Source organism: Pan paniscus, chromosome 10 (genome assembly GCF_029289425.2).
Source record: "Pan paniscus chromosome 10, NHGRI_mPanPan1-v2.0_pri, whole genome shotgun sequence".
In the NCBI taxonomy this organism is placed as follows: Eukaryota; Metazoa; Chordata; class Mammalia; order Primates; family Hominidae; genus Pan; species Pan paniscus.
In genome coordinates, this window is record NC_073259.2 from 39,751,318 (window position 1) to 39,779,001 (window position 27,684).

The 27,684-nt window shown below is 52.3% G+C and overlaps 1 protein-coding gene and 1 long non-coding RNA gene across 2 annotated transcripts in view; one reads left to right on the top strand and one right to left on the bottom strand.

The window, feature by feature from the left end:
• LOC103784262 (uncharacterized) overlaps nucleotides 1-27,684 on the bottom strand; it is a 44,214-nt gene that overhangs the window by 14,376 nt on the left and 2,154 nt on the right. The gene's annotated exons all lie outside the window — the stretch shown is intronic.
• Nucleotides 1,738-25,944, top strand: ITGA5 (integrin subunit alpha 5). Its single transcript, XM_003807568.4, has 30 exons — nucleotides 1,738-2,357; nucleotides 9,483-9,613; nucleotides 11,852-11,964; nucleotides 12,097-12,217; nucleotides 12,495-12,556; nucleotides 12,648-12,693; nucleotides 13,209-13,334; nucleotides 13,568-13,612; nucleotides 13,752-13,795; nucleotides 15,516-15,572; nucleotides 15,726-15,778; nucleotides 16,068-16,276; nucleotides 16,548-16,739; nucleotides 16,967-17,012; nucleotides 17,196-17,297; nucleotides 17,476-17,531; nucleotides 17,663-17,817; nucleotides 18,117-18,254; nucleotides 18,391-18,458; nucleotides 19,113-19,263; nucleotides 19,350-19,442; nucleotides 19,588-19,667; nucleotides 19,778-19,858; nucleotides 19,965-20,070; nucleotides 20,448-20,597; nucleotides 21,496-21,579; nucleotides 21,685-21,798; nucleotides 22,736-22,837; nucleotides 23,724-23,846; nucleotides 24,836-25,944. Exons 1-30 carry the CDS (start codon nucleotides 1,993-1,995, stop codon nucleotides 24,917-24,919), a joined length of 3,297 nt encoding a protein of 1,098 aa, XP_003807616.3. The 5' UTR covers nucleotides 1,738-1,992; the 3' UTR covers nucleotides 24,920-25,944.

The window sequence follows — 27,684 nt, forward strand, 5'->3', positions numbered from 1 at the left end:
GGAGTGGGGAGGAGGACTGGGGCAGGACGCTATGTCCCCTGTCCCCCACCAAGGCTCCTGGGAGGAGCTGAGTCACACACCTCCTTCCCTGCACCCCTCCCCACCCCCACCCCTAATCTCCCAAATCCTGGGAAAATCTAAAGAGTTTGCCTAGACTGAGAAAGGAGAGTGTTTGTTTCACACACATGTGTTTTGCTGGGCTGAAAAGCAATCAGGCCTCAGCCCTTCTCCTCCCAAAGGGGGTTCTCAGCCCATGGCTTGAGTAGCTCTCACCTAAAGGTTGCCTTTTTGGCAATGCTGGGCTTAAAGATCCTGACCCAGAGATTCCTTGGGTTCCTCACCTAAGAAAGGGTCAGGACTTGCAGATGTGAGAATGGGATATGGGCCAGCCTTGCCCCACAGCCTGGCCAGCCAGCCTCTCCCTTGGGCTGCAGCTGGCTCTGGAGGGGGGCTTTTAAAAAAGCAGATGGGTGATTTGGGACAGGAAGTGGAGTAGCAGAGTGAGGGGGAGAGTCATGGCAGGAAAAAAACATTGACTCTGGGCACTCTTATTCTGAGCCTTTCAGCCCGAAGTGGGGCAGGGGACTGGGGAACAGAAGGGACAGGGTTGACTTCGGGGGTATTATTCTGGAAAGTGAGGAGTCCTGGAGGAAAGAGACTGAAAGGACTTTTAGTCCCCTCCCCCAGACTAAGATAAAGGCTAGAATCCTGAAAAGTGATCTCATCACACAGAGCCTGAGCTTGGGGAAGAGGTGGGCAGGGGGTCACTGCCTTCCCTTTCTAGAGTCCCTTCCTCTACTTCCACAGGGGAATCTGGGAAGAATGGGGTCCTGGCTTCCGGCTCCCATTGTTTTTTTGGTTTTTGGTTTTGGGATTTTTTTTTTTTTTTTTTTTTTGGATACAGTCTTGCTCTGTCACCCAGGCTAGAGTGCAGTGGTGCAATCGCGGCTCATTGCAGTCTCTGCCTCCTGGGTTCAAGTAATTATCCTGCCTCAGCTTCCCGAGTAGCTGGGATTACAGGTGCGGACCACCACATCTGGCTAATTTTTGTATTTTTAGTGGAGATGGGTTTTGCCATGTTGGCCAGGCTGGTCTTGAACTCCTGGCCTCAGGTGATCTGCTAACCTCGGCATCCCAAAGTGCTGGGATTACAGGTGTGAGCCACCACCGTGCCTGGCCAGAGCTCCCAGCGTTTACAGCCATTAGGAGCTGAAGGTTGGGTCCCTTTGCAAGACTTTCCACCACCACCACCACCACCTCTCACAATTCTCCAGGTTTGTAGGAACCGGGCCAGTTTAATCAAGAAGGTACTGAGGGGTCAGCCACTCGCAGGTTTTTGGTCAACTGTCAGATCCAAGGAAGGGGCTCAGCAGAGGTTTACATACCCTAGGACCAAGAAGGGGGCAAACTGGAGCAGAATCCTCCTGATGAATGACCCCAAACTCCTGGGTTTTCAATACTAGCAGCTTGGAGGAGGAAGCAGCGGAACTTGAGGAGCCCGTGTAGGTCCCCTAGCAAGCTGACTGCGAACGCTGTCTCTGTACCTCAACTGTTGTGTCCCAAATCCAGCTGGCCAGAACCCAGGCACCCGGCGGCCCCGGAAGGCAAGGGGGAATCCCAGTTGGCCGGACGCCAGAGGAGTCTCCTGTCTCTTTAGACCCCAAAGTCTCCTCCCTAAAGCACTGAGGGAGACCCCACACACATATACAGGCTTCCTCCGCCCACCAGAGGTGATTCCTTTCCTCATTAGGAAATTCTCCGCTCCCTTTTCCGACTCGTTTTCCGAGCGTTTACGTTGTACATCTGGAAAGGAATGGGGAGGAAGGAGGGGGAAGCAGAGAGGAGGGGGAAGAACCCAAACCCGCCCAGTCTAACCCAGTCCAGACAACCGGCTTCCAGCTGGGGCTGGGGAAAGGGGGTTGGAGAGGTGCGCCCCCCCCCCACGCCCCTTAGGGGTGGGGGACGCGGGCTCAGAGTTCCAGGGACCCAGGAATGCCCCCCCGCCAGCCCCCTCGGCAGGCGGGGGGAGGGCTCAGCCGGGAGTTTGGCAAACTCCTCCCCGCGTTGAGTCATTCGCCTCTGGGAGGTTTAGGAAGCGGCTCCGGGTCGGTGGCCCCAGGACAGGGAAGAGCGGGCGCTATGGGGAGCCGGACGCCAGAGTCCCCTCTCCACGCCGTGCAGCTGCGCTGGGGCCCCCGGCGCCGACCCCCGCTGCTGCCGCTGCTGTTGCTGCTGCTGCCGCCGCCACCCAGGGTCGGGGGCTTCAACTTAGACGCGGAGGCCCCAGCAGTACTCTCGGGGCCCCCGGGCTCCTTCTTCGGATTCTCAGTGGAGTTTTACCGGCCGGGAACAGACGGGTGAGTGAGGAGGGCTGGAGACGGGATGGGGGTGGGGGAGCCGCCTGGAGACTGGGGGCGCGGCTGGGGTCTGGAGGGGACCAGGGCTTAAGTTTGAGGGTGGAGTTTGTAAGGAATAGAGCTGCAGTTGGGGGCCCGCGCTAGAGTTGGGGGCCCGCGCTGGAGTAGGGAGGGCACCGTGGCGGGTGAGGAGGGGCCCTGGCGTTTGAGATCAGTGGGGAGACATGTGTCCGGTGGGGAGAGGACACGGAGCTGGAGAAGTCTGGGCAGGGGTCTCCGGGCCAAGGGAGAGGAGAGCGCGTGAATGGAGAGCTGAGGGTCTCTGGCTGAAGTCTGTGGGCTGCTGGGACCTGGGGCGGGTGGGGGCGCAGAGGGGGCGCAGAGGCCGGGAAGGGCTTTTGGGGGCTCCAGGAGACCTCGGGATCCGCAGGGGCCATTGTGCGGCGAGAAAACGGGTAGAAGCCGAATGAGCTACGTGTAGTAGGAGGAAAGTCAGAGACTGAGGGGGTCGGAAGGTTAAATGGGGGCCAGCCTCATCCTCCCCTCCCCCCTCAACTCAGACCGGGGAAAGACCCGAGAGAGGACGGCGGCTCCCTCTCCTTTCTCCTCTGTCTCCTACTCCTCCCTCCGCCCCCAATCTCTGTTCAGGCGAGGGGATCCGAGAACTGGGGGCGAGTGCGGGGACCCTGGCACTGGGGCCCTGGGGCTGGGGGCGAACTCAGCCAAGGGCGGGTGCTGGGATGTGTCGGGAGGGGTGTGTGCGCGCGTGAAGGGGGGTGGGCGGTTTCCCTCTTCCTCTGGCTCTTGGGAGGAAGAGAAAAGCTGGTTTCCTGTAGCTGGTCGGCTGGAGCTGTGCTGAGACCGGGACTTCTGGGGCTGGGGTCGGAAGCTGGGGAGACGGGGGCTCCGTGGGGCCAAGAACGTCAGAATGAAGGACTCAGGACCCTGGAAATCTCAAAGGAGGATCCTTATTCCCAACTCAGCACAATGATAAGCAGACCCGGACCCCGAGTGCCTAGAAAATGGGGTACTGACAGGCTTGGGAAACAGGAGTTAGAGTGGAAGCAACATTGGAACCAAGGGTGTCTGTTTAAATGTGGGATGGCGGGGAGATTGGGAAGCAAGAGAGGTAGGTGGTTGCTCCTGGGCTAGGCCATAGATGCCAGATTCCTGATCCTCCACAATGACTGGTGTAATCCTTTTTCTTCTACATCTCTGAGCTGGGAGCTTCTTACTGCTCACCCCCACCCCAACCCCAGGATCTCAGGGTTTGAGGGGAATTCTGTCAGAAGTGACCTGTTTTTACACATGAGACAGTTAACGGATCTCTACTCAGTCCCTATAGTTTTTGGAGAAAAGGGGTTAATCTAGCTAATACAACTGGGGAGAAAGGCAAATTCTCCTTTGTCTGGAGGACTTGGGGATGGGAGAAAAGAAAAATGATTAGGCCCCGACTGTTGTTCTGGGCTATTCAAGGTCCCCACCCAACCCCCACCCCACCCCCCTGGCCTTTTGCCCAAACCCCATTGCATCATCACCCTGGCCTGGAGCCTCTGCCAGGCCTGGTCTCCCCCAGGTTCCCTCAAACTTCTTATCACAGCCCTAATGGAGTAGAAAAGAGGGAGGGAGGAAGGGGATGAGGTCTCCTCCCGCAGATCAGAGTATCTAGTTGTCTGGCATTTAACCTTCTCTTTACTCCCCCCTCCCCTAAATTTCCCTTTAAAACACTCCTCTAAAACATCTGGACTTCACACATTCCTGGTTCCCTAGGTGTCTGTCTGGCCCCTGGCCTGATCCTATAGTCCCTAAAGTCCTCTTCTAAAACAGGACCTAGCTCTCTCATCCCTTCCCCCTCCCCTTCTGCTCATCTCCCCTCCCAAGAGAACCCAGGTGTCCAGCTTGCACTCCTTCCCTCTCATTTCCTATTTACAATACCCTCTTAGAGTAACATTCTACCTCCCCAGTGACCTCCTCCCACCACAGCTAGGCCTTCACCCCCTTTCCCACAACACAAGACAAACACAGCCCCTCACCTACGGCCATTGCCAAAGAGGGAGAGCCTCAGTGTTCTTGTTCTTCCTGCATCACCTCTTGTGGTGAACACCAAAATAGTATTAAAGGACAGGGCGAGCACCAAAGCAGTTAGATGGTAGGAAAGGGCAAAGCTTTCAGTCAGACAGAGGTAGGTGTGAGTCCCCACTACTTACTAGTTTTTTGTGTGGTACCCTAGTACCTAGGGAGAGGTATTTAAGCTCTTGGAGCCTGGTCTTCCCATGAAAATCAGACACCTGACTAACGGAGTTCTGAGGACTAAATGAGAAAACATATACAAAAGGAACCTGGTCCACAGAGAGTGATCAATACATGGGCAGCATGGTTTTTATGGGGTAGCTGTTTCTGTTTCTGGTTCTCTCCTTCCTGGCTACCGCCTAGTTCTTTAAGTTCTCCCCCATTTCTTACTTGCTTTGAGTATTTGCTTATACTAGTGATAGTAACAATAGTCTGTCATATTCCTTTAGCACTTTCATATCGATTTTTCCATTGGATTGTAACAAAAATCCTTGTGTTAAAGCAAAGGAAGCATTATTGCCCCATTTTTAGATATACAAAAACTGAGGCTGGCCAGGTGCAGTGGCTCACGCCTGTAATGCCAGCACTTTGGGAGGCGGAGGTGGGTGGATCACCTGAGGTCAGGAGTTCGAGACCAGCCTGGCCAACATGGTGAAACCCCATCTGTACTAAAAATAAAAAAATTAGCCGAGCGTGCTGGCACGCACCTGTAATCCCAGCTACTTGGGAAACTGAGGCAGGAGAATCGCTTGAACCTGGGAGGCAGAGATTGCAGTGAGCTGAGATCACATTTGTACTGAGCGACTCCAGACTGGGCGACAGAGTGAGACTCCATCTCAAAAAAACAACAACAAACAAACAAAAAATAAAAACAACTGAGGCTTCAGGAGTCATAGAAATTTTGAACCAGAAGTTAGTTTAGGAAACATTCAAGGGAAATCCATCATTTTATGCCAGAGAATCCAAAGCTTGAAGAGAGGCAGTGACTTGGCCCAGGACACTTGAAAGCTTGAGAGGCAGGCCAGTCTCAGCTCAGCTCCTTGTTCCCTTCTGCAACTGCCACAAGTGGAGACAGCTGTTCTTCCCCAGCCAATCATACATATCCCTTGTGAATGCAATGGGGGACCCCAAACCAGGTGTCCTCCTCTGGCCTGGCCCATGCTGCTGTAGGACCTGTAGGAGCTGGGCGCTGGTCCACTTGCTGCTCTCCACCCCTGACCTTGTCAGGCCAACAGAGTCAAACAGTAACCCAGTATTGAACTGGGACTTGGTTAATCAAAAGCTGGGGAGATAGCAGATATGAGAGGAGGGAATAAGTTGGCAATGGGGTAGACTAGAATGCTGTGGTAGAAATCAGGATTCCTGATTTCTGCTTCATATTCTGGGAGGGATTATGAGTGACCTAAGCACATTACTTAACTCCTCTGAGATAGTTTTCCCATCTGCAGAATGAGAACATGGGACGAGGTGAGCAGCTTTGAACTTTTTCTTAAGGAGTGTCAGAACGAGGCCAGTCTGCCTTTATGCCATGTGGCCTCAGGCACCTACAGTGAAGTCTTAAAACCAGTGGATGCTCTCTACAGTGCCTTCTAGCTGTGGTAGTCTGTGTCTCCAAGGACCAACCCTTCCATTTCTGAGGCTTCAGAATAAATTCTGGCAGTTATTTCTTCTCTCAGACTCTATTTCAGAAAAGTGTACCTGCCAACCTGCATTTAGTAAGAAATAATGAATTCCTTTTCTCATTCTTTTTATTTTTATTTTTTATTTTTTTGAGATGGAGTTTCCCTCTTGTTGCCCAGTCTGGGATGCAATGGCGCAATCTCGGCTCACCGCAACCCCCACCTCCCTGGTTCAAGCGATTCTCCTGCCTCAGCCTCCTGAGTAGCTGGAATTACAGGCATGTGCCACCACGCCCAGCTAATTTTGTATTTTTAGTAGAGACGGGGTTTCGCCATGTTGGTCAAGCTGGTCTCAAACTCCCGACCTCAGGTGATCTGCCTGTCTCAGCCTCCCAAAGTGCTGGGATTACAAGCGTGTGCCACCACGCCTGGCCGTTGTTGTTGTTGTTGTTGTTATTGAGAAGGAGTCTCGCTTTATCCCTGGACTGGAGTGTAGTGGCGTGATCTCGGCTCCCTGCAAGCTCCGCCTCCCAGTAAGCTCCGCCTCCCAGGTTCATGCCATTCTCCTGCCTCAGCCTCCCTAGTAGGTGGGACTACAAGCGCCCGCCACCACGCCCGGATAATTTTTTTGTATTTTTAGTAGAGACGGAGTTTCACCATGTTAGCCAGGATGGTCTCGATCTCCTGACCTCGTGATCTGCCCGTCTCGGCCTCCCAAAGTGCTGGGATTACAGGCGTGAGCCACCGCACCTGGCGCTTTTCTCATTTTTTATTAACCAAAAACATCTATAGCTGCCAATCAGAGTTTCTGACCAGCATGAGATAACCAGGTTCCCACATAAGTTGATATAATTCCAGCCAAAAGCAAATACACTTGAGGTTTTAATTAGCCTAGGCCACCTTATCTGGTAAATGCATGATTTCCGTTAGGCTTTCTGAAATATTGAAAATAGCACACGGACCCTCCATTGTTACCTTCTTAGACCCCTAAAAGTGCCCAACTGCTGCAGGATTTAGGAAGCAGGAAAAAGATGTGGGAAAATAAGGACAAACTAGCTTGCATGCCATCCATGGCACCAGTCACCTCACTTGGCATGTTGGCAGGGGAGGCACTATTTATTGGATTGACTTAAGGTTGCTGGGATGGAAGGGCCACTGCCTGTCCAGGAATAAGCCATGGGTAGTGTGCCGGGAGGAAAGGAGGCCTGGGTCTGTGTCACTTGCCTGCATGCCAGGTATCCTGAACCATCGCACAGCCGGAATGGATATGCCCCTGGCTTGTGGGCTTTACAAGCTTTCTAAATGCTCTGTCTTGCAACCCTGCTAAACTCCAGGCTACTTCCTCAGGCCACCCCAGGAGTGTCAGGCTCAGCTCCTCTCCAAGAGCAGTGGGTGTTGGAGAAATTGGCAGCAGGAATAGGGTCCCTTGGCCTTAGCCCTGTGCTCCAGGAAACTTTGAGAGAACCTCTTCTTCACCCAGAGGAAGAGGGAGAGGGTATTGCCCAAGTCCACAGTTAGTGCCTGAACCAGAACTCTTGGCTCCTGGTCCAGTGCTCCTTTCACTGCTTCCTGTACCTCTGCTGTTCTGGTCTAGTTCAGGTTGGTGGCCCTTTCTGCTTTCTAGAGCCTGAAGGCAGCAACCAAGTTCTCTGGGGGCTGCCCCTGCTGAGAGAGGGGTCTCCTTCTCTCACATCACCCAGCCCTAGGGCGGTGCAGCCAGACCCCACAAGTGGATGTCATGCCTAAGTGAGAAGGGTGGGGCCTGGCAGGGAGGTGGGGGTGTGGGAGACAAACGGAGAAGTGAGAGGTTGGAAACAGACAGGAAGCCACAGGCAGTAAACATTTCCTGTCCCGAGAGTAACGGAGACTGGCACCTCCCCTCCCCACCCCTCCTAACTTCAGGAGCTCTCCCTCTTCAGCCTACCCATCTCCTATTCCTCTGGACCCTGCCTTCTCTCCCCTCCCCACCCCCCCTAACTTCAGGAGCTCTCCCTCTTCAGCCTACCCATCTCCTATTCCTCTGGACCCTGCCTTCTCTCCCCTCCATTCTCACCACTGGCCCTCACAGACCCCTCCTCACTCTCCTCTTCCGCCCCTCGGACCTGTCCTCTCTGCTGCTTCCATCCCCTTTACCTCCTGGGCCACTCCTCCCCACCTCAGTATACCTGGTCTTCTTGGAAAATACCCCCAGCTCTTGTGACCTCTACCATAATCCTTCACTTTGGGCCTTCTTGCCTAGTGAGAAAGCTGAGGAAGGTATTCAAATATCAGGGAAAGGGTAGGTATTGGACAGGTTGAAAGCTGAAAGTGAACAGAAACCAATAGAGATGGAGAAATGTAAAATCTGAGATAGAGAGATAGGATTCAAAAGCCAAAACCAAGAGAGCAAGCAGGCATAGGGGCAGAGGGACAGAGAGATAGAGAAGCAGTGCCAGAGGCAGACACAGAGCAGAGCAGAGGCCAAGGCTGGCAGGAGCACTGGTCCAGAGGCTGGGTCGAGTTGCCCAGGCTGCCAGATACAAGTCCTGGCAGGAGACCCTTAGGGGAAACCAAGAGAGCCAAGAGCTGTGTGGAGGTCTTGGAGGCAAGAGACCTAGGGATGAATGAGGCAGAGCTGACGGCAGGAGGACTGCCCAGGCCCTTAGCTATGACCACCCCATTACACAGGGCAAACTTCTCCTCATATCAGGGGGAACAGAAGCACTGTGTCCAGAACTAGGACCCCAGTAGAGCAGACTCTGAATTCAGTCAGCTGGGGGTGGTCTATGGGAAAGGGGTTCAAGGGCTGAAACACAGACCCAGCCAGGAAGGGGAGGTCCACACCAGGGCCGGGGTGAGGGCAGGCCCAGGCCCAGTGGAACAATCTGTTTTCACTGTCCTCCAGCTCCTCTCTCCACTCCTGCTGCCTGATTTCCAAGACTCACATTTTCCTCCTACACGCCCCAAGGCTGGGTGGCTGGGCAGCCGGATGCCTGGGTCTTGGCCCAGGGAGGGGATTTGGCTTGGGAGGAGAGTATATAGGCTATATGAGAGACCCTGAGGCTCCACAGGACCTTGGGGCTCCAGAAGCTATACATCTAATCTCAGCAGGTACATAGAGGAGAGGGAGAAGCCAGGGGTACAGGCTCTGGCCCCTCTTCCCCTTCTAGAAATTGACTGTGGTTCCTCCTCTCTTTATGAACAGGATAAGGTAGGAGAGGACAGAGAATGGCGGGAGGAGGGGAGGGTTGTGTTAGTGACAGCGGCACATGGGGACCGCCTGACTCCAGCCTGTGCCTCTGGCATCTGTGGCATCTTCTGAGATATAAATACAAAGCAGGGGGCATCTACTCCACCCCCAGCCAGCCCCAGCCTAGAGGCCTGGGTCCTTCCTGCCTCCAGACACCAATGAAAAGCTAGGAGCCATCCTCAACTGCCTCGCTTTTCCCCCTCACAGGGTCAGTGTGCTGGTGGGAGCACCCAAGGCTAATACCAGCCAGCCAGGAGTGCTGCAGGGTGGTGCTGTCTACCTCTGTCCTTGGGGTGCCAGCCCCACACAGTGCACCCCCATTGAATTTGACAGCAAAGGTAGGCCAGTGAAATTCAGGGAGGGACTGGGGGGTGGGACTGCAGCCTGGGGGCAAGGCCTGGGTGGGGCCTGGGGCGAGGGGTGGAGCCTGCTGGAACCCCGGCCACGTGACCTCTCAGCACCAGCTCTGGTGCTCCAACTGCTTACAGTGGATCCCCATGGCACTCACTCCACTCTCCCATCCAGCCCAGCCCAAGGAGGACGGGCATGATTCAGAAACATGTGGCTCTCATTTCCCCTGAATCACCCACAATTCTGGGAGGCCAGGGCCGTAACACAGACAAAGACAGGGAATGTTGCACAAACTATTCAGTTCCTTTAACTAAGTACTGACTAAGTGACAGTGCATGACAGGCACTGTGCTGGTGCTGCAGGGATTGAAAGATGACTAAGCCACTGCCCTCAAGGAGCTCAAGGTCTGAGTAGACACAGATGGATGGGAGGAAGATGGAGACTAACAGCTATCAGTTGCTCTGTGCCAGGCCCAGTTGTGAACACTTTACATGTATTAGTTCACTTAATCCTTTCAACAACTGTATAAGGTATTATTATCCCCATTTTCTAAGTGAGGAGACAGAGGGTAAGTAGCTTATCCAAGGTTATACCGCTAGCAAACATTGGAGCGAGGATATGAACTAGGGCCATCTGTCTCCAGAAATAAAAACTGGACAGGCTGGGCACGGTGGCATGTGCCTGTAATCCCAGCACTTTGGGAGGCCGAGGCAGGAGGATCACTTGGTCCCAGGAGTTCAAGACCATCCTGGCCAACATAGTGAGACCCTGTCTCTACCAAAAACATTAGACAGAGCTGGGTGCGGTGGCTCATGCTTGTAATCCCAGCACTTTGGGAGGCCAAGGCAGGTGGATCACCTGAGGCCAGGAGTTTGAGACCAGACTGGCCATCATGGCAAAACCCCGTCTCTACTGAAAATACAAAAATTAGCCGGGCATGGTGGCACTTGCCTGTAATCCCAGCTACTTGGGAAGCTGAGGCCCAAGAATTGCTTGAACTCAGGAGGCAGAGATTGCAGTGAGCTGAAATCATGTCACTGCACTCCAGCATGGGCTACAGAGAAAGACTCTGTCTCAAGAAAGAAAAAAAAAAATTAGCCAGGCATAGTGGTGAGCACTTGTAGTCCCAGCTACTCGGGAGGTTGAGGTGGGAGAATCACTTGAGTGATTCTCCGTCACTGCAGCCAAGGCTGCAATGAGTACTACTTGCCCCACTGCCCTGTAGCCTGAGTGACAGAGCAAGACCCTGTTTAAAAAAAAAAAAAAAATTAAAATAAACCTGGTCAACATGGCAAAACCCCATATGTACAAAAAACACAAAAATTAGTTGGGTATAGTTTCCACCCACTTGGGGGGCTGATGTGGGAGGATCACTTGCACCCGGGAGGTCAAGGTTGCAGTGAGCCATAATCACGCCACTGCACTCCAGCCTGGGCAACAGAGTGAGACCCTATCTCAAAAAAAAAAAAAAAAAAGGAGGTGGAACAAGACGGTGTTAGAGACACAGTCCAAGTATAGACAAAGAAGTGCAGCCAAAGGGTTACTCTCTTGGGAAATAGCCACTGTTCCCCACCATCCTCCTGCCCCTACTCCACAGCAGGCATCCTTGTCTCAGTTGGGTGAGAAAGCAGGAACCTTGGGGAGGCAACTCTAGAAAGCCCAGGTTCTAGGCGGGCGCAGTGGCTCACGCTTGTAATCCCAGCACTTTGGGAGGCTGAGGCGGGCAGATCATGAGGTCAGGAGTTCGAGATCAGCCTGACCAACATGATGAAACCCCGTCTCTACTAAAAATACAAAAATTAGCCAGGCATGGTGACGCGCACCTGTAATCCCAGCTACTGAGGAGGCTGAGGCAGGAGAATCCCTTGAACCAGGGAGGCGGAGGTTGCACTGAGCCGAGATCACGCTACTGCACTCCAGCCTGGGTGACAGAGTGAGACTCCATCTCAAAAAAAAAAGAAAGCCCAGGTTCTGTGTGCGTGTGCGTGCGTGTGTATGTATGTGTGTGTGTGTATGTGTATGTGTGTAGTGGAGAGATAAGTCAGGCTACACAAACAGACTACACAAAGCAGAATTAAGCTCCTTACCAATTCCACACTCCCACTGAGTCATGGAGTCTCAGGGCTTGGAAGCGTTTGTTGGGTATCCCCAGGCTGAGGGTAGGGGCTGTCCTAGAGCTCAAATGTCCATGGCTCAGTAAGACTCCCCCTTCTCACTTCCACAAGGCTCTCGGCTCCTGGAGTCCTCACTGTCCAGCTCAGAGGGAGAGGAGCCTGTGGAGTACAAGTCCTTGCAGTGGTTCGGGGCAACAGTTCGAGCCCATGGCTCCTCCATCTTGGTGAGGGGCCAGCAAGCTCAGTGGTGTGGTGGCCAGGGGATGGGCAGTGGTTGGGTAAGGCCGGGCCTGGAGGGAGGGAGGAAGGGCCTTATTGGACTGAATCTGAAGGCCCCTCCTCCTGGGCCCTCCCAGGCATGCGCTCCACTGTACAGCTGGCGCACAGAGAAGGAGCCACTGAGCGACCCCGTGGGCACCTGCTACCTCTCCACAGATAACTTCACCCGAATTCTGGAGTATGCACCCTGCCGCTCAGGTAGGGGCAAGAGGGGGTCTGTGCCCCATGTCTGCCTTCTCATATACTTGAAGTGTCTCACATACTTAGGGTTGACTCGCATCTACCATGTGCCCCCATGAGGTTCTAGGTTGCTTAAGATAAAGGCTAACCCAGTTCGTTAGCCTTTATGCTTACTGTCTGGTCCAGGAAGGCCCTTTCTCTGGTTCTCTCTCCCACCTCCTTCCCTATGCCCTCTCTTCTTTCCTGGATGACCCATCTGTGCAGGGCTCATTTTCACCACCTTCTCCCCTCACAGATTTCAGCTGGGCAGCAGGACAGGGTTACTGCCAAGGAGGCTTCAGTGCTGAGTTCACCAAGGTGAGAGAGTGGTCTGGGAGAGAAGGGGCCGTGGGTGGTGGACATGGGGGGATTGGGACCAGATGTTGGACTCCCCTCCTTTCACCCACAGACTGGCCGTGTGGTTTTAGGTGGACCAGGAAGCTATTTCTGGCAAGGTAAGTCCTGTCTCTGCCATTCTTTTTTTTTTTTTTTTTTTGAGACGAAGTCTCACTCTGTCACCCAGGCTGGAGTGCAGTGGCGCAACCTCTGCTGCCCAGGTTCAAGTGATTCTCCTGCCTCAGCCTCCCAAGTAGCTGGGATTACAGGCGCCTGCCACTGCGCCTGGCTAATTTTTGTAATTTTAGTAGAGAAGGGGTTTCACCATCTTGGCCAGGCTGGTCTTGGACTCCTGACCTCGTGATCCACCCCTCTTGGCCTCTCAAAGTGCTGGGATTATAGGCATGAGCCGCCGCGCCCTGCCTGTTTCTGCCATTCTTTAAGTCCCCTGGCACATAGCCTCCCACCCTACTCCCAATTCTCCTCTTCCTTTCCTGAAGCTTACATGCCACCACCCTCCCCATGCTTCCCTTTCTTGAACCAGACTTCTGAAATACTACCCAGTCAGCCCCCAGAGTCCCAAGCCCCCTCTGCCACTTCCTCTCCATCTACTCCCTCTTCATCCTCTCTCCAGGCCAGATCCTGTCTGCCACTCAGGAGCAGATTGCAGAATCTTATTACCCCGAGTACCTGATCAACCTGGTTCAGGGGCAGCTGCAGACTCGCCAGGCCAGTTCCATCTATGATGACAGCTACCTAGGTGAGCAAGCAAGTGGGGAAGGGATGGCAGAGGGAGAACCTCAAGTGCTCCTGTCCCCACTCACCCCCTCGCCTCCCCTCTCCTACTCAGGCATCCCCAGCACCCCTGCCATACTTGTCATGTGCCTGCTGACTATGAAGGCCCAGTAGGGGTGGGGAAGGAATTGGTGGATAGGCCAGAGCAGAGGGGTCCTCAAAGCAGGAATCCTAACATCCACCCACCCTGTCCCCCAGGATACTCTGTGGCTGTGGGTGAATTCAGTGGTGATGACACAGAAGGTGAGTGTGTCCCCAGGCTGGGGCCAAGGGAGGGGGATGGTTAGAGGCTCAGGGCCAGAGAGCCCATGAACTTGGCCACTTACCATTATCTGCTTCCCTTTCCCCAGCCTTAGGTCACAACTTTCTCTTCTCTTTGCAGACTTTGTTGCTGGTGTGCCCAAAGGGAACCTCACTTACGGCTATGTAAGACCCAGCCTGACCCCTCACTTCCTCTCCTCCCCTGCCTAATCACAAAGAACCGTGCATGGCAGTTTGCAAGGGCTCAAAAAGGTGGATCAGAACATGGGCTCTGGAGGCAGACTGGCATTCAAGTTCTGGCACTTACTCTGGCAGAATCATTCTGCTCTTTATTCATACTCTGCTTCCTGCTGAACCTCTCTGAGCCTTCTTCTTCTCTGTATACTGGGATAACAATCGTTCTGACCTCACGAGGCTCTGGCAAGGATGAAATGAGAAAATGCATGTGAAAGTACTCAGTGAATTGTTAGGCAATGTACAACTGGCAGATGTTATTATTAGACCAGGACAAGTGCTTTTTAAAAGATACAGATAAGAGTGCCATTGGATTTCATTCAATTAACAACATTTATTAAGGCAAGGTAAGAGATAAGATGAATAAGATATCATACCCCATCTTATAAGATGCTTCTAATCAAGTATGTTATATAAGACACACATACAATTATGATCTAAAGTGGAGCAACTATTCATTCTCTACTCAGTGTATCAGGCACTATCTATTCATGATTTCTATTCTTCACAACAAGCCTATGGAGTAGATATTATCATCTGTATTTTGCATATGAGAACACTGAGGTTCTAAGAGACCAAGTAAGTTGCTTAAGATCACCCAGTTAGTAAGTAGGTTTAAAATCAGGTCTCTCTTAATCCAAAATCAGCATTCTTTCTGCATTTTGGTAAACTTCAGCAAAGTGGATACAGTGACATAGCAGTTTAGGGGAAAGAATAATCTCCTTTCTAGGAAAAGGATGGAAACAAGTTTGGGGAGTCAGGAAATAAAAATTTTAAATTTTTAAAAAGGAAGAGGACAGATGAGAGAAGGTTCTATGAAGGTTCAGCAGAGATGAGGCAGGAGGGCATCCTGTGCAGGAGCATGAATGAGGTGGAAGAAAAGGAAACAATTTCAGCCCAGCTTAGCAGACTCATGAGCTGATTGAGGATGAGTAGAATATGGAAAGGTTGAGCAAAAACAGATAGGTTAGGGCCAAATTCTCCAGAGCTTTGAAGGACCAGCCAAGAAGTTGAGACTTTGGGCAGTGACTGCAGGGGGCCACTGGATTTCCAAGTCAGAGGTAGCCTCCTAGATCTGCTGGGAGAGCTGGAGGCAGGGACATTGTCAAGACATCTGTCCAGCAGTCCTGGGAAAGGGCTCACACCAGGATTCAAGAGGCCTGGTGGGGCCAGTCACTAAGGGAATATAGGGGAGAAATGGTGTTTGTGGTTCGGGGGACTGGAGGATGAGGATGACTTAGGTTTTGAACGTGATGGGTTTGAGGCACCAGCACACATTCAGTCATAATTATTATTGAGTGCCTACTACTCACCAAGCATGACTTTAGGTTCTGAGGAGAAAGCAAAGAACAAAATCAAGTTCCTGCCCCTATTGATCTTACATTCTAGTGGGTAGAGAGGGACAACGAACAGATAAATACAAAATCTGTCAGTGGTTGGTGATTGATAGGGAGAAAAATAGTGAAGCAGACAGGGTGGAACTACCTGGCATAGAGGTGGGAATATGAGGGCAAAGCTGAAGAGGGAGCTAGGGACAGTGGTCTGCGTCTCTAAGGAATGCCTGCCCCTGGGTGTCCTGTACACATCTGTTCTTTAACCACGGGATATTCTGGGAGTCCAGGACCAATGGGCCTATCTCTTCATCTCCCAGGTCACCATCCTTAATGGCTCAGACATTCGATCCCTCTACAACTTCTCAGGGGAACAGGTAAGGATACCCCTCAACCCCACCCCAGCTTGGCCTCTGTCAACGAAGCCCCAGCCCTGACCTAATAATGTCAGCCCAACTTCCCAGCCCCTCTTGATCCTGTGGATGGAACCTTCTAGTTCTGACCCAGTGCTGCCCCTTTGTCCTCCCCAGATGGCCTCCTACTTTGGCTATGCAGTGGCCGCCACAGACATCAATGGGGACGGGTGAGTGGTGGGAAATGAGCGCACTGTGATACCCTCCCAGATCCAAGAGGGAAGAGTGGGAATGGGACAGAAAATGCAAGGAGAGTTTCTCCAGGGCTTCTTCTCTAGACCCTTGCTCATACCTGCATTCCCCTTGCTCAGGGACAAGGAAAGAGCTGAGAGCTGATGATCAGAGACCTCAAGTCTTCTGACGTGATGGAATTCGGAGTGTCCGGGATTTCTAGCACTAGGATTGGGGTGGGATGGCAAGACAGGGTATCGAGATGCCTGGGTTTGCCCTTCCCCTCAGGCTGGATGACTTGCTGGTGGGGGCACCCCTGCTCATGGATCGGACCCCTGACGGGCGGCCTCAGGAGGTGGGCAGGGTCTACGTCTACCTGCAGCACCCAGCCGGCATAGAGCCCACACCCACCCTTACCCTCACTGGCCATGATGAGTTTGGCCGATTTGGCAGCTCCTTGACCCCCCTGGGGGACCTGGACCAGGATGGCTACAATGGTGAGTACCATGGGCTCAGAGAGTGAAAGAGGAGGCAGGGGCCCAAGTCAGAAGGGATTTGGGGAGAGGGCATCTGTCAGCTAAGATACCCAGACCTCCACGACTTCCTGAGGGGTTAAAATCCCACTGTCTGGGTCTTGGGATTTGAAGATTAGAATATAGGGACTGACAGATGGGAAAAAATAGGATCCTAGGTCCTGGGGTCTGGTAGTAGAGATTTGAGCCCATGGATTCCTGGCCTGCTGACTAGTGTGTGTTCTGTGTCTTCCAGATGTGGCCATCGGGGCTCCCTTTGGTGGGGAGACCCAGCAGGGAGTAGTGTTTGTATTTCCTGGGGGCCCAGGAGGGCTGGGCTCTAAGCCTTCCCAGGTTCTGCAGCCCCTGTGGGCAGCCAGCCACACCCCAGACTTCTTTGGCTCTGCCCTTCGAGGAGGCCGAGACCTGGATGGCAATGGATACCCTGGTGAGTTGTGCCTGAGGCCCCTTTTCACCTTAAAATTCCCTGGTCACTGACCCCTACTCTCTCTTCTGCACCTTCCCTTAAGTTCCTGGGTGCAGTTCTGGCTACTTCCAACAGAGGGCGCTGTCTTCTCACTTCAACCTCCCTGAGCGTTGAAACCAGGAGGGGTTAGGAAGAAAGGATCCTGATTTGGGGCTTGCTGTAAGAGGTGATTTCTTGACTTCTTACAGATCTGATTGTGGGGTCCTTTGGTGTGGACAAGGCTGTGGTATACAGGTATGAGCTCCAAAGGGAGATGAGGGGACAACCTGGGTGGACTGGAACTGGAAATTTCTCAACAGAGCTGAGGTTGGGAAAATCAATGCAGAGGACACACATTCTGGTGCTTGGGCATCAGTTTCCTGTGTCCAGGTTACAGAGGAGTCCTAATTCTATTGACCCCACATTCACTCTTGGCAGGGGCCGCCCCATCGTGTCCGCCAGTGCCTCCCTCACCATCTTCCCCGCCATGTTCAACCCAGAGGAGCGGAGCTGCAGCTTAGAGGGGAACCCTGTGGCCTGGTGAGCTGGTGCCCAGGAAATTGCAGAGACCTGAGCCTGGGAGTGGGCAGGGGCACCAAGTCTGCCTTAAAAAGGGGAAAATGGTGGTGTCCTAGTCTGGGTCTGGCTGGGAGATAGGTAGAGGATAGGATGTCTGTTCCAGTTGGATTCACCAGCTTTCTTCTTGGTCTTTCTCCAGCATCAACCTTAGCTTCTGCCTCAATGCTTCTGGAAAACATGTTGCTGACTCCATTGGTGAGGGAGACTGCCTGGATCTCTCAGGCCCTAGGACAGAGAATGAAGGGACTGGGGACCTGGGGACATTTCTTCTCTCTGAAAAGATGAGGAAAGACAAGCAGTTTCCCTTTATATGTCCCTGGCTTCAGGTTTCACAGTGGAACTTCAGCTGGACTGGCAGAAGCAGAAGGGAGGGGTACGGCGGGCACTGTTCCTGGCCTCCAGGCAGGCAACCCTGACCCAGACCCTGCTCATCCAGAATGGGGCTCGAGAGGATTGCAGAGAGATGAAGATCTACCTCAGGGTATGGCCCAGAGGGCGGGGTGTGGACTGGCCAGGGAGGGTGGCCACACAGAACTGAGGGCACCTCTTGAAGGGAAAAAGATTGGGGGATTCCAGTGAAGGGCTTGGGACTCTTGTAGGACTGAGAAAGGGAGACCTTCTGTCAGAGGAGCTGGGAAGCAGGCTGCCAGGGCCTCTGAAACAATGAGGATGGTCAGAATTGGGCCCTAAGCAGACAAAGGGAGATGAGAGAGGCTGAGGAGCAGGGCCACTAAGTCTCCAGAGTCCCCTGACTCCGTGAACTCTCTCCTCTGGCCCCAGAACGAGTCAGAATTTCGAGACAAACTCTCGCCGATTCACATCGCTCTCAACTTCTCCTTGGACCCCCAAGCCCCAGTGGACAGCCACGGCCTCAGGCCAGCCCTACATTACCAGAGCAAGAGCCGGATAGAGGACAAGGTGAGGACAGGGCAGGGAGAAGGGACCTGGGAAGACAGAGGCCTGGGTATTGGGGGGGCAGGGCCATGGAAAGAGAAGAGCCTACAGCCCAGGAATGGGTCTAAACTTCCCCTCTCAAGGCTGCCCTGCTCCCCAGGCTCAGATCTTGCTGGACTGTGGAGAAGACAACATCTGTGTGCCTGACCTGCAGCTGGAAGTGTTTGGGTAAGTAGGGCTGACGGTAAGCTAGGGAGCTCCAGGTGCACCTGGCACCTGAAAAAATCAGCTAGGGACATACTAGCTGTGTCGCCTTGGGAAGTTGCTGAGCTGCTCTGAGCTTTAACTCCTTTGTCTGTATAGTGGGAATAGTAGCATTTATTTCTCAGACTTTTTGGAAAGATTAAATGAAATAATCTACATAAAAAATCTAGCCTAGTGCCTGCCATAGAGTTAGAACTCAGTAAACAGTGTCTATTGTTACTTTATTATTACTCTTTTTTTTTTTTTTTGAGACGGAGTCATGCCCTTGTCACCCAGGCTGGAGTGCAGTGGCGCAATCTCGGCTCACTGCAACCTCCGCCTCCCAGGTTCAAGCGATTCTCTGCCTCAGCGTCCCAAGTAGCTGGGATTACAGGTGCCTGCCACCATGCCCGGCTAATTTTTTTATTATATTTTTTAGTACAGACAGGGTTTCACCATCTTGGCCAGGCTTGTCTTGAACTCCTGACCTCGTGATCCACCCGCCTCAGCCTCCCAAAGTGCTGGGATTACAGGTGTGAGCCACCACACCCGGCCTCGTATTGCTACTCTTATAATGGTCCTTTGTCCTGGTTTGAGGATTAATTCACCAATGTCCCTTACCCTCTGTGTCCCTTCCAGGGAGCAGAACCATGTGTACCTGGGTGACAAGAATGCCCTGAACCTCACTTTCCATGCCCAGAATGTGGGTGAGGGTGGCGCCTATGAGGCTGAGCTTCGGGTCACCGCCCCTCCAGAGGCTGAGTACTCAGGACTCGTCAGACACCCAGGGGTGAGATGAGACTCTCGAGTGGGATTTGGGAGGATACCCCTCTAGAGGGGACACCAAAACCTGACCAGTGCCCACCCCATCTCCAGAACTTCTCCAGCCTGAGCTGTGACTACTTTGCCGTGAACCAGAGCCGCCTGCTGGTGTGTGACCTGGGCAACCCCATGAAGGCAGGAGCCAGTGTAAGTTTGGGATGAAAGAGGATGGGACAGAGGGAGAGCAGACCTGAGGGCGGTAACCAGCCAGCCGAGAGCACAGCTGTGAGGTGCGGAGGGAGGGTGAAATACACAGTCTAACTGCCCTCTTTTCCTCTTTTTCTGTCCCCAGCTGTGGGGTGGCCTTCGGTTTACAGTCCCTCATCTCCGGGACACTAAGAAAACCATCCAGTTTGACTTCCAGATCCTCAGGTAGGGAGTGAGTGTGTCTAGGCTGGGGCTGAGCTGGGGACGGAAGGGAGGGCTGGGTGCCATTCTCACTGGCTGCATTCCAGCACCTCAGTCTTGCCTCCATCCCACAGCAAGAATCTCAACAACTCGCAAAGCGACGTGGTTTCCTTCCGGCTCTCCGTGGAGGCTCAGGCCCAGGTCACCCTGAACGGGTCAGTGCCAGGCAGAATGGGGTCTTTCTGAGAGGGGACACAGACTTCTAGGGAAGGATGCATATGGGGTTCCTTCTACCCTCCTCTAAACCACCCTCCTCCTTAGTGTCTCCAAGCCTGAGGCAGTGCTATTCCCAGTAAGCGACTGGCATCCCCGAGACCAGCCTCAGAAGGAGGAGGACCTGGGACCTGCTGTCCACCATGTCTATGAGGTAAGGGGGGAAGGGGCAGGGCCAGAATGAATGATGGGAAAGGAGGAGCTAATATGAGTGACAGATGTCTGGAACCCATGTGAGGGACTGAGAGAAAGAGAGGAGGGAGGAGTAAGTGATATGCAAAGGCATGAGGCAGAGTCCTGTGAGAAACAGCCAGAGGAGAGACAGGCCAATTGAGTGGCTTGGAAAGAAAGATGGAGCCCCCTCCAAAAGTGTTGGCTAGAGAGGATTTCACCTCTGCCCATTGCTTCCCTGCTTCATCTCTGAGATAGGAGCCTGACAGCAGGGTATAGTGGAGCCATGGTGATCCAGGGTCTCAAGGGGGCAGAAGCATTCCCTTCCTTCTCATGATGATTGTGCTCTTCCCTCCTCAGCTCATCAACCAAGGCCCCAGCTCCATTAGCCAGGGCGTGCTGGAACTCAGCTGTCCCCAGGCTCTGGAAGGTCAGCAGCTCCTATATGTGACCAGAGTTACGGGACTCAACTGCACCACCAATCACCCCATTAACCCAAAGGGCCTGGAGGTGAGATCCTGAACACTGGCATGGGGAAGAGGAGCAGATTCAGAGGACCAAGGCTGAGGGGTTGGGGAAGGTTGCTGGGGGCCTGCAAGAGGCAATGAGGATGTGCCTATAGCTAGGGTTGAGGGTCACAAGGCCCAAAGTTACCTCAAAATCCTCTGGAGGAAAAAGGACTTTCATCCACTGTGTTTCTTTCTGCCTGAACTATCCCTTCTTTGTTTCCCGGCATACCCCTAGGGCCCAGTTATGTGCCACCTCCTCTAGGAAGCCTTCTTCAAACCTTTTCCTCTGGGCCCCAATGCCTGTTTTATAGTTCATTTACTCATTAACATTTAATTAAATAAGTGACTGTACCGAACACTGTTAGGCCCAGGAAATATTGCACCAAACAAAACTGACAAGGTCTCCACGTTCATGGAACTTACATTCTAGTGAAAGGTGATAGACATAGAAAAGAAAAAGAGAAGGAGAAAAATTAACAGGGATTGAAAGGTGATGAAGTGAAGAGTTAATAAGCTGTAGGGACACTATTTAAATTGGATCATAGAAAAACCTCTTGAAGACGTCACAGCTGAACTGAGGCCTGAAAGATAAGGTTGAACCTGTCTATAAGACTCAGGGATGAGCATTCCAAACCAAGGGAACAGCCAGTGCAAAAACAGGAACACAGACCTAATTATTTATTTAAGCATCTCCTCCAGTGTGAACTCCAAGAACCAAGTTTTCTTCATTTCCATATTTTAACCCTGAGCTCAGTGCCTTGCGCATAGGAGGTGGACAGTTGGATGAATCAATAAAGAGATAGATGAAAGAATAGGTTGAAGCTGCTCTGGAACCCAGGTGCAAGCTGACTTAGAAGCTGTAATGAGATGGGAAAGGGGCCCAACACTTTCTTTTATAGTTGGATCCCGAGGGTTCCCTGCACCACCAGGAAAAACGGGAAGCTCCAAGCCGCAGCTCTGCTTCCTCGGGACCTCAGATCCTGGTAAGTCAGGCAGGGAATGAGGTGTGGACCAAAGTGTTGAGTACTCTGGGGTTCTCAGAGCCATCACAAGGGCAGAACACCAGGTTCAAGCTTCTTTCTTCCTAGAAATGCCCGGAGGCTGAGTGTTTCAGGCTGCGCTGTGAGCTCGGGCCCCTGCACCAACAAGAGAGCCAAAGTCTGCAGTTGCATTTCCGAGTCTGGGCCAAGACTTTCTTGCAGGTGAGGGAGCCTTACCTCAGCCCTGACCCCTGACCTTTGGGCCTGCTTAGACTGACCCACCCCTTTCTCCACTGCAGTAGCCACCTCTCCTTTGGTGAATGGGACCCAGCACTCCAGCTCCCCTTCCTTGCCCTTGTCTAGACCAGGCTGTATGTCCTTGGCGCCATCTAGTGGCCACAGTGGGAGCAGCAGCTTCCCTTTCCTGGCCCATTCAGAGGAGGGAGGGCTGGAGGGAGACCAGTGTGCAAAGAATGATAGAAAAACAGTAAGATGGAAGATGAATCCATAGTGGAGAGGTAAACACATGTAGGAATAGTAAAGAGCAGTCACTTCTTGAGCACACACTGCAGGCTAGGCACTGTCCTGGTGTCAAAGCACATTAATAATTTAAAAAAAAAAATTTTATTGAACACGTAGTCATCTAATTATATATTATCAAGTTACAATTATTCAGTTACACATTTATTATCTCATATAAGGAACATCAAGAGAAGCTCACGGGCCAGGCACAGTGGCTCACACCAGTAATCCCAGCACTTTGGGAGGCCAAGGTTGGCGGATCCCTTGAGCCCAGAAGTTTGAGACCAGCCTGGGCAACATGGCAAAACTCCACTTCTACAAAAACAAAACAAAACAAAAATTAGCTGGGCATGATGGCACATGCCTGTAGTCTCAGCTACTTGGGAGGCTGAGGCAGGAGGATTGCTTGAGCCCAGGAGGTGGAGGTTGCAGTGACCTAAGCCCACACCACTGCACTCCAGCCTGGGGGACAGAGTGAGACCTAGTCTCAAAAAAAAAAAAAGAGAGAGAGAGAGAGAGACTCAGGAAGAATGAGCCCAAAATAGGGAAAGATCACAACCCCAGCCAGACGATGGGGAACCCTATGTCCTCTGGATCCCAAGAGAGGATGTGCTAACCAACTTTCCCCTACCCACAGCGGGAGCACCAGCCATTTAGCCTGCAGTGTGAGGCTGTGTACAAAGCCCTGAAGATGCCCTACCGAATCCTGCCTCGGCAGCTGCCCCAAAAGGAGCGTCAGGTGAGTCTAGGGCCAGAGGACTGGATGAGGGAATACAGGGCTCAGAGTGCTGGAACAGGGCTGGGACTTGGGTGAGGGCTGGCCTTGGTATTGTTAACAACTGTTGAGAATGTACTATGTGCCAAGCACTGTGCAGATGCCAGAGACAGAGTGGTAAGCAAGATCAACATGGTATCTTTGCTCCTGGTGTTCACAGTCTCGTGGAACAACACAGTGTTCCAAGTGTGGTGATATTTATGAAAACACATAATAGGAACACCTGAACCCAGTCTAACTGGGTCAGGGAAGGCTTCCTGGAAGAAGTGATGTTCAAGCTGAGACCTGAAGAATAAATAGGAACTAACCAGGCTAGCCATTCAGGAAAGGGATATCCTGGGGAGAGGTGAATAACAGATATGAGGCTGAGCGCAGTGGCTCACACCTGTAATCCCAGCACTTTGGAAGGCCAAGGCAAGTGGATTGCTTGAGCTCAGAAGTTCAAGATCAACCTGGGCAACATAGTGAGATCCTGTCTCTACAAAAAATACAAAAATTAGCCAGATGTGGTGGCGCATATCTGTGGTCCCAGCTACTCGGGAGGCTGAGGCAGGAGGATCGCTTGAGACCAGGATGCAGAGGTTGTAGTAAGCTGAGATCACACCACTGCACTCCAGCCTGAGTGACAGAGTGAGACTCTGTCAAAAAAAAAAAAAATGGATATGATATGAAAGCCCGAAAGTAAGAGACAATATTGTACATTTTAGGAACTTCAATTTTTAAGTTCAGAATGCTGTTAGTTCAAAATAAGAGGTGGGAAGTGGGTCTAGATCCAATGACAAGTGGGGGCCAAGTATAGGGTAGAAAGAACTTCTGAGCTTTCATTGACTTCACCCAACTTGCTCCCCAGGTGGCCACAGCTGTGCAATGGACCAAGGCAGAAGGCAGCTATGGCGTCCCACTGTGGATCATCATCCTAGCCATCCTGTTTGGCCTCCTGCTCCTAGGTCTACTCATCTACATCCTCTACAAGGTCAGCCACATCCTGCTTGTGACTTGGCCACCCTCTCATCAGGCTCTGCCCTTGACCTGGCACAGTCCCAAGTATCTACCTCTAGACCAGTTCACCAGCCATGTGCCCCCACCTCTGTCCTGGCTACATGCATCCCATCCTAACCCTTCTTATAAGATCCCCCCCTTCATTCTATAGCCCCTAGCTTAGAAAGGGTCCTCTTGACTCAAGATGATAAGTTTGCCTATACTTGCAAAATCCTTGGAACCCAAAGATGACAAATACATGGCATTTGTGCTGTCAGTTTCTCCAAAAATCCATGGCAGCCATCACTAACCTAGAAATGGCTACTGATCATCTCCTAGAAGTGGCTTCAGAATCTCTCTCAAGAGGCAGCCATGGCTGGGTGTGGTGGCTCACACCTGTAATCCCAACATTTTGGGAGGCCAGGGTGGGAAGACAGCTTGAGCCCAGGAATTCAAGACCAGCCTGGGTAACACACTAGGACCTTGTCTCTACAAAAAAAAACACAAAGATTAGCCAGGTTTGGTGGTGCGTGCCTATAGTCCCGGCTACTCTGGAGGCTGAGGTGGGAGGATCGCTTGAGCCCAGGAGTTTGAGGCTACAGTGAGCCATGATCATGCCACTGCACTCCAGGCTGGTCAACAGAGTGAGACCCTGTCTCAAAAACAAACAAACAAACAGAAGCAGCCACTACTAAGCAATCAGACTTGGCATTTGAGTTCAAACCTATCTGCCATTTCTGGCTTAACTGGGGAATTTTAAAGGCACTGGTAAAAGATACCCCCCATACAAAATCACCCCCAAGTTTAGTCCTCCTGGGTCCATTGCACAACTTAGAGGGGTAGTCCTAGCCTGAATTCAGAGGCCACTTTTGCAGGATGTAGAGGTTGGAGGCACTAGAGTCCTCCTTATTACTTCTTGGAATAAGAGCTGTGGAGAAATGGCAGCCATAGTACCTAAACTCTCCCTCTTTTCCCCTTTATCAGCTCGGATTCTTCAAACGCTCCCTCCCATATGGCACCGCCATGGAAAAAGCTCAGCTCAAGCCTCCAGCCACCTCTGATGCCTGAGTCCTCCCAATTTCAGACTCCCATTCCTGAAGAACCAGTCCCCCCACCCTCATTCTACTGAAAAGGAGGGGTCTGGGTACTTCTTGAAGGTGCTGACGGCCAGGGAGAAGCTCCTCTCCCCAGCCCAGAGACATACTTGAAGGGCCAGAGCCAGGGGGGTGAGGAGCTGGGGATCCCTCCCCCCCATGCACTGTGAAGGACCCTTGTTTACACATACCCTCTTCATGGATGGGGGAACTCAGATCCAGGGACAGAGGCCCCAGCCTCCCTGAAGCCTTTGCATTTTGGAGAGTTTCCTGAAACAACTTGGAAAGATAACTAGGAAATCCATTCACAGTTCTTTGGGCCAGACATGCCACAAGGACTTCCTGTCCAGCTCCAACCTGCAAAGATCTGTCCTCAGCCTTGCCAGAGATCCAAAAGAAGCCCCCAGCTAAGAACCTGGAACTTGGGGAGTTAAGACCTGGCAGCTCTGGACAGCCCCACCCTGGTGGGCCAACAAAGAACACTAACTATGGATGGTGCCCCAGGACCAGCTCAGGACAGATGCCACACAAGGATAGATGCTGGCCCAGAGCCCAGCTCCAAGGGGAATCAGAACTCAAATGGGGCCAGATCCAGCCTGGGGTCTGGAGTTGATCTGGAACCCAGACTCAGACATTGGCACCTAATCCAGGCAGATCCAGGACTATATTTGGGCCTGCTCCAGACCTGATCCTGGAGGCCCAGTTCACCCTGATTTAGGAGAAGCCAGGAATTTCCCAGGACCCTGAAGGGGCCATGATGGCAACAGATCTGGAACCTCAGCCTGGCCAGACACAGGCCCTCCCTGTTCCCCAGAGAAAGGGGAGCCCACTGTCCTGGGCCTGCAGAATTTGGGTTCTGCCTGCCAGCTGCACTGATGCTGCCCCTCCTCTCTCTGCCCAACCCTTCCCTCACCTTGGCACCAGACACCCAGGACTTATTTAAACTCTGTTGCAAGTGCAATAAATCTGACCCAGTGCCCCCACTGACCAGAACTAGAATCTGTGATCTCATGTTACTCTTTCCAAACCCATCCTGGAACCAAGCGACTTGGTGGAAAGCAGATGCCTATTTCTCTCATGGCTTCTTTCCACTAGGAGCCAGAAGTATGACCCCCCAGAAACTGTGAAACTAGTTCTAGGTTCCCTTCTTAGGTGAAAGAGGTGATGGAAGGAGAGAAAGCAGGGCTTGACTCCTCTGCCCCTCCCTCATCCCCCATCAGACCTGGTCCCCAACACTCCCAAGGGAGAAGGGAAAGGAACCTCTTCTCTTTGGGTTTGAGGATTAGAGCAGAATGCAAAGGGGGAGGTCCAAGGTGGAGGTGGGGGAGGATGGTTCAGAAAATTTACCAGGCTTCCCTAAATCAGAATAATGAAATGAGTTGAGAGGAAAAAGCCACGGAACTAAATTAGAAGAAAGCCCAGTTAGGTTTTTGTATTGCTTTGTTTTCATTGCTACTGTGTGCTGGTAGGGGGTGTTAGTTTGCATACATTATCACATTTAATTTCTCACAGAGTTCTGTGAGGTTGGTACTACTTATCCCATTTACACAAAGAGAAACTGAGGCCCAGAGAGGTTACATAACTTGTGCAAAGTCACACAGTGAGTGGCAGAACAGAGTGAAACTCAGCCTTATCTGGCTGGGAAAGCCCGAATTCTTAACCAACATGCCACAGGGTTCAGATCTTTGAAGATAAATCTCGCAAAGTGAGGGACCCTCAGGGTTCTCTTTTCTCCTCAAGGCCTGTCCTAACCGGCAGCAAGAGGGAGAGCAATTGCGGTTGTTGGAGACAAAGATGTCCCTGTCAGGATAGACTAAAATTCAGCCACCAGAGGGCAGCACAGCCACAAATTTATGGGAAATTTGGGAAGGTAGGGTATGAGGTCCACCTCACCCTCTTCCCCCATCACCAGGACTATTCTCATTAACTCAGGCTTCTGCCTAGCAGGGCCTGCATCACCTAAAAATATCCCTCCTGGGAGACCAACCCTGGACCACACTCCAGTCTGTGACTTCTTAGAATGCTCTGAGTCAGGAATGTCTTCACAGAACCCACAAATGAAAAGGGGCTGATGGGGTAGAAGAGACAGGATGAGACAAAGAACCCCCTAGCATTTCTAAGAATGGCAGCCGTGGCATAACAAGGCACCAGAAATTCTAGAGGGAGGAAATCCCATACCTGATACATTAAGAGGAGTCCCCTTCTTGGGAGAGAGGTGGGGGTAGAAGCAGCCAAACTCCAGGGGCCAGACCTAAAATGTCTTCCACTGTTGTGAGGAGGAAATAAGGAAGGGAAGTGGGCTGTGAAAATTGGGCTGGTGTCATGGGTGTGTCACTGTGTAGGGCCTGTACTTTTGAGAGAGTGACAAGTTCTTACCCGTGGATGCACAATATAAGGAAGAAATTCCTTGAGCTCAGAAATGCCACAGATGTAATGTAGTATGAGCCTCTCTTTCCCTGAGCTCTAATTCTCAGACTCCTGGTCTAAGTTTCTTCTCCCAAATCTCCCAACCCTCCGAAGGAAGTGTGGCTCCCACCTTGAGACTTGAATAATCCAGACGAATTTAAGTGTAGGGGGGCTAGAAGGCCTGAGCCCTATCCTTGTCTGTGTTGGTGGAGATGAAAAGGAGAAGGAAAGGAGGCCTTAGGAAGTGAACAGAGCAGCTGGGGGTGCAGGGAGGGGGAGGGGGCTCAGGAGAGGCAGCTGGCAGGCGGGAAGCTGATCTGGGGGTCTCAAGTT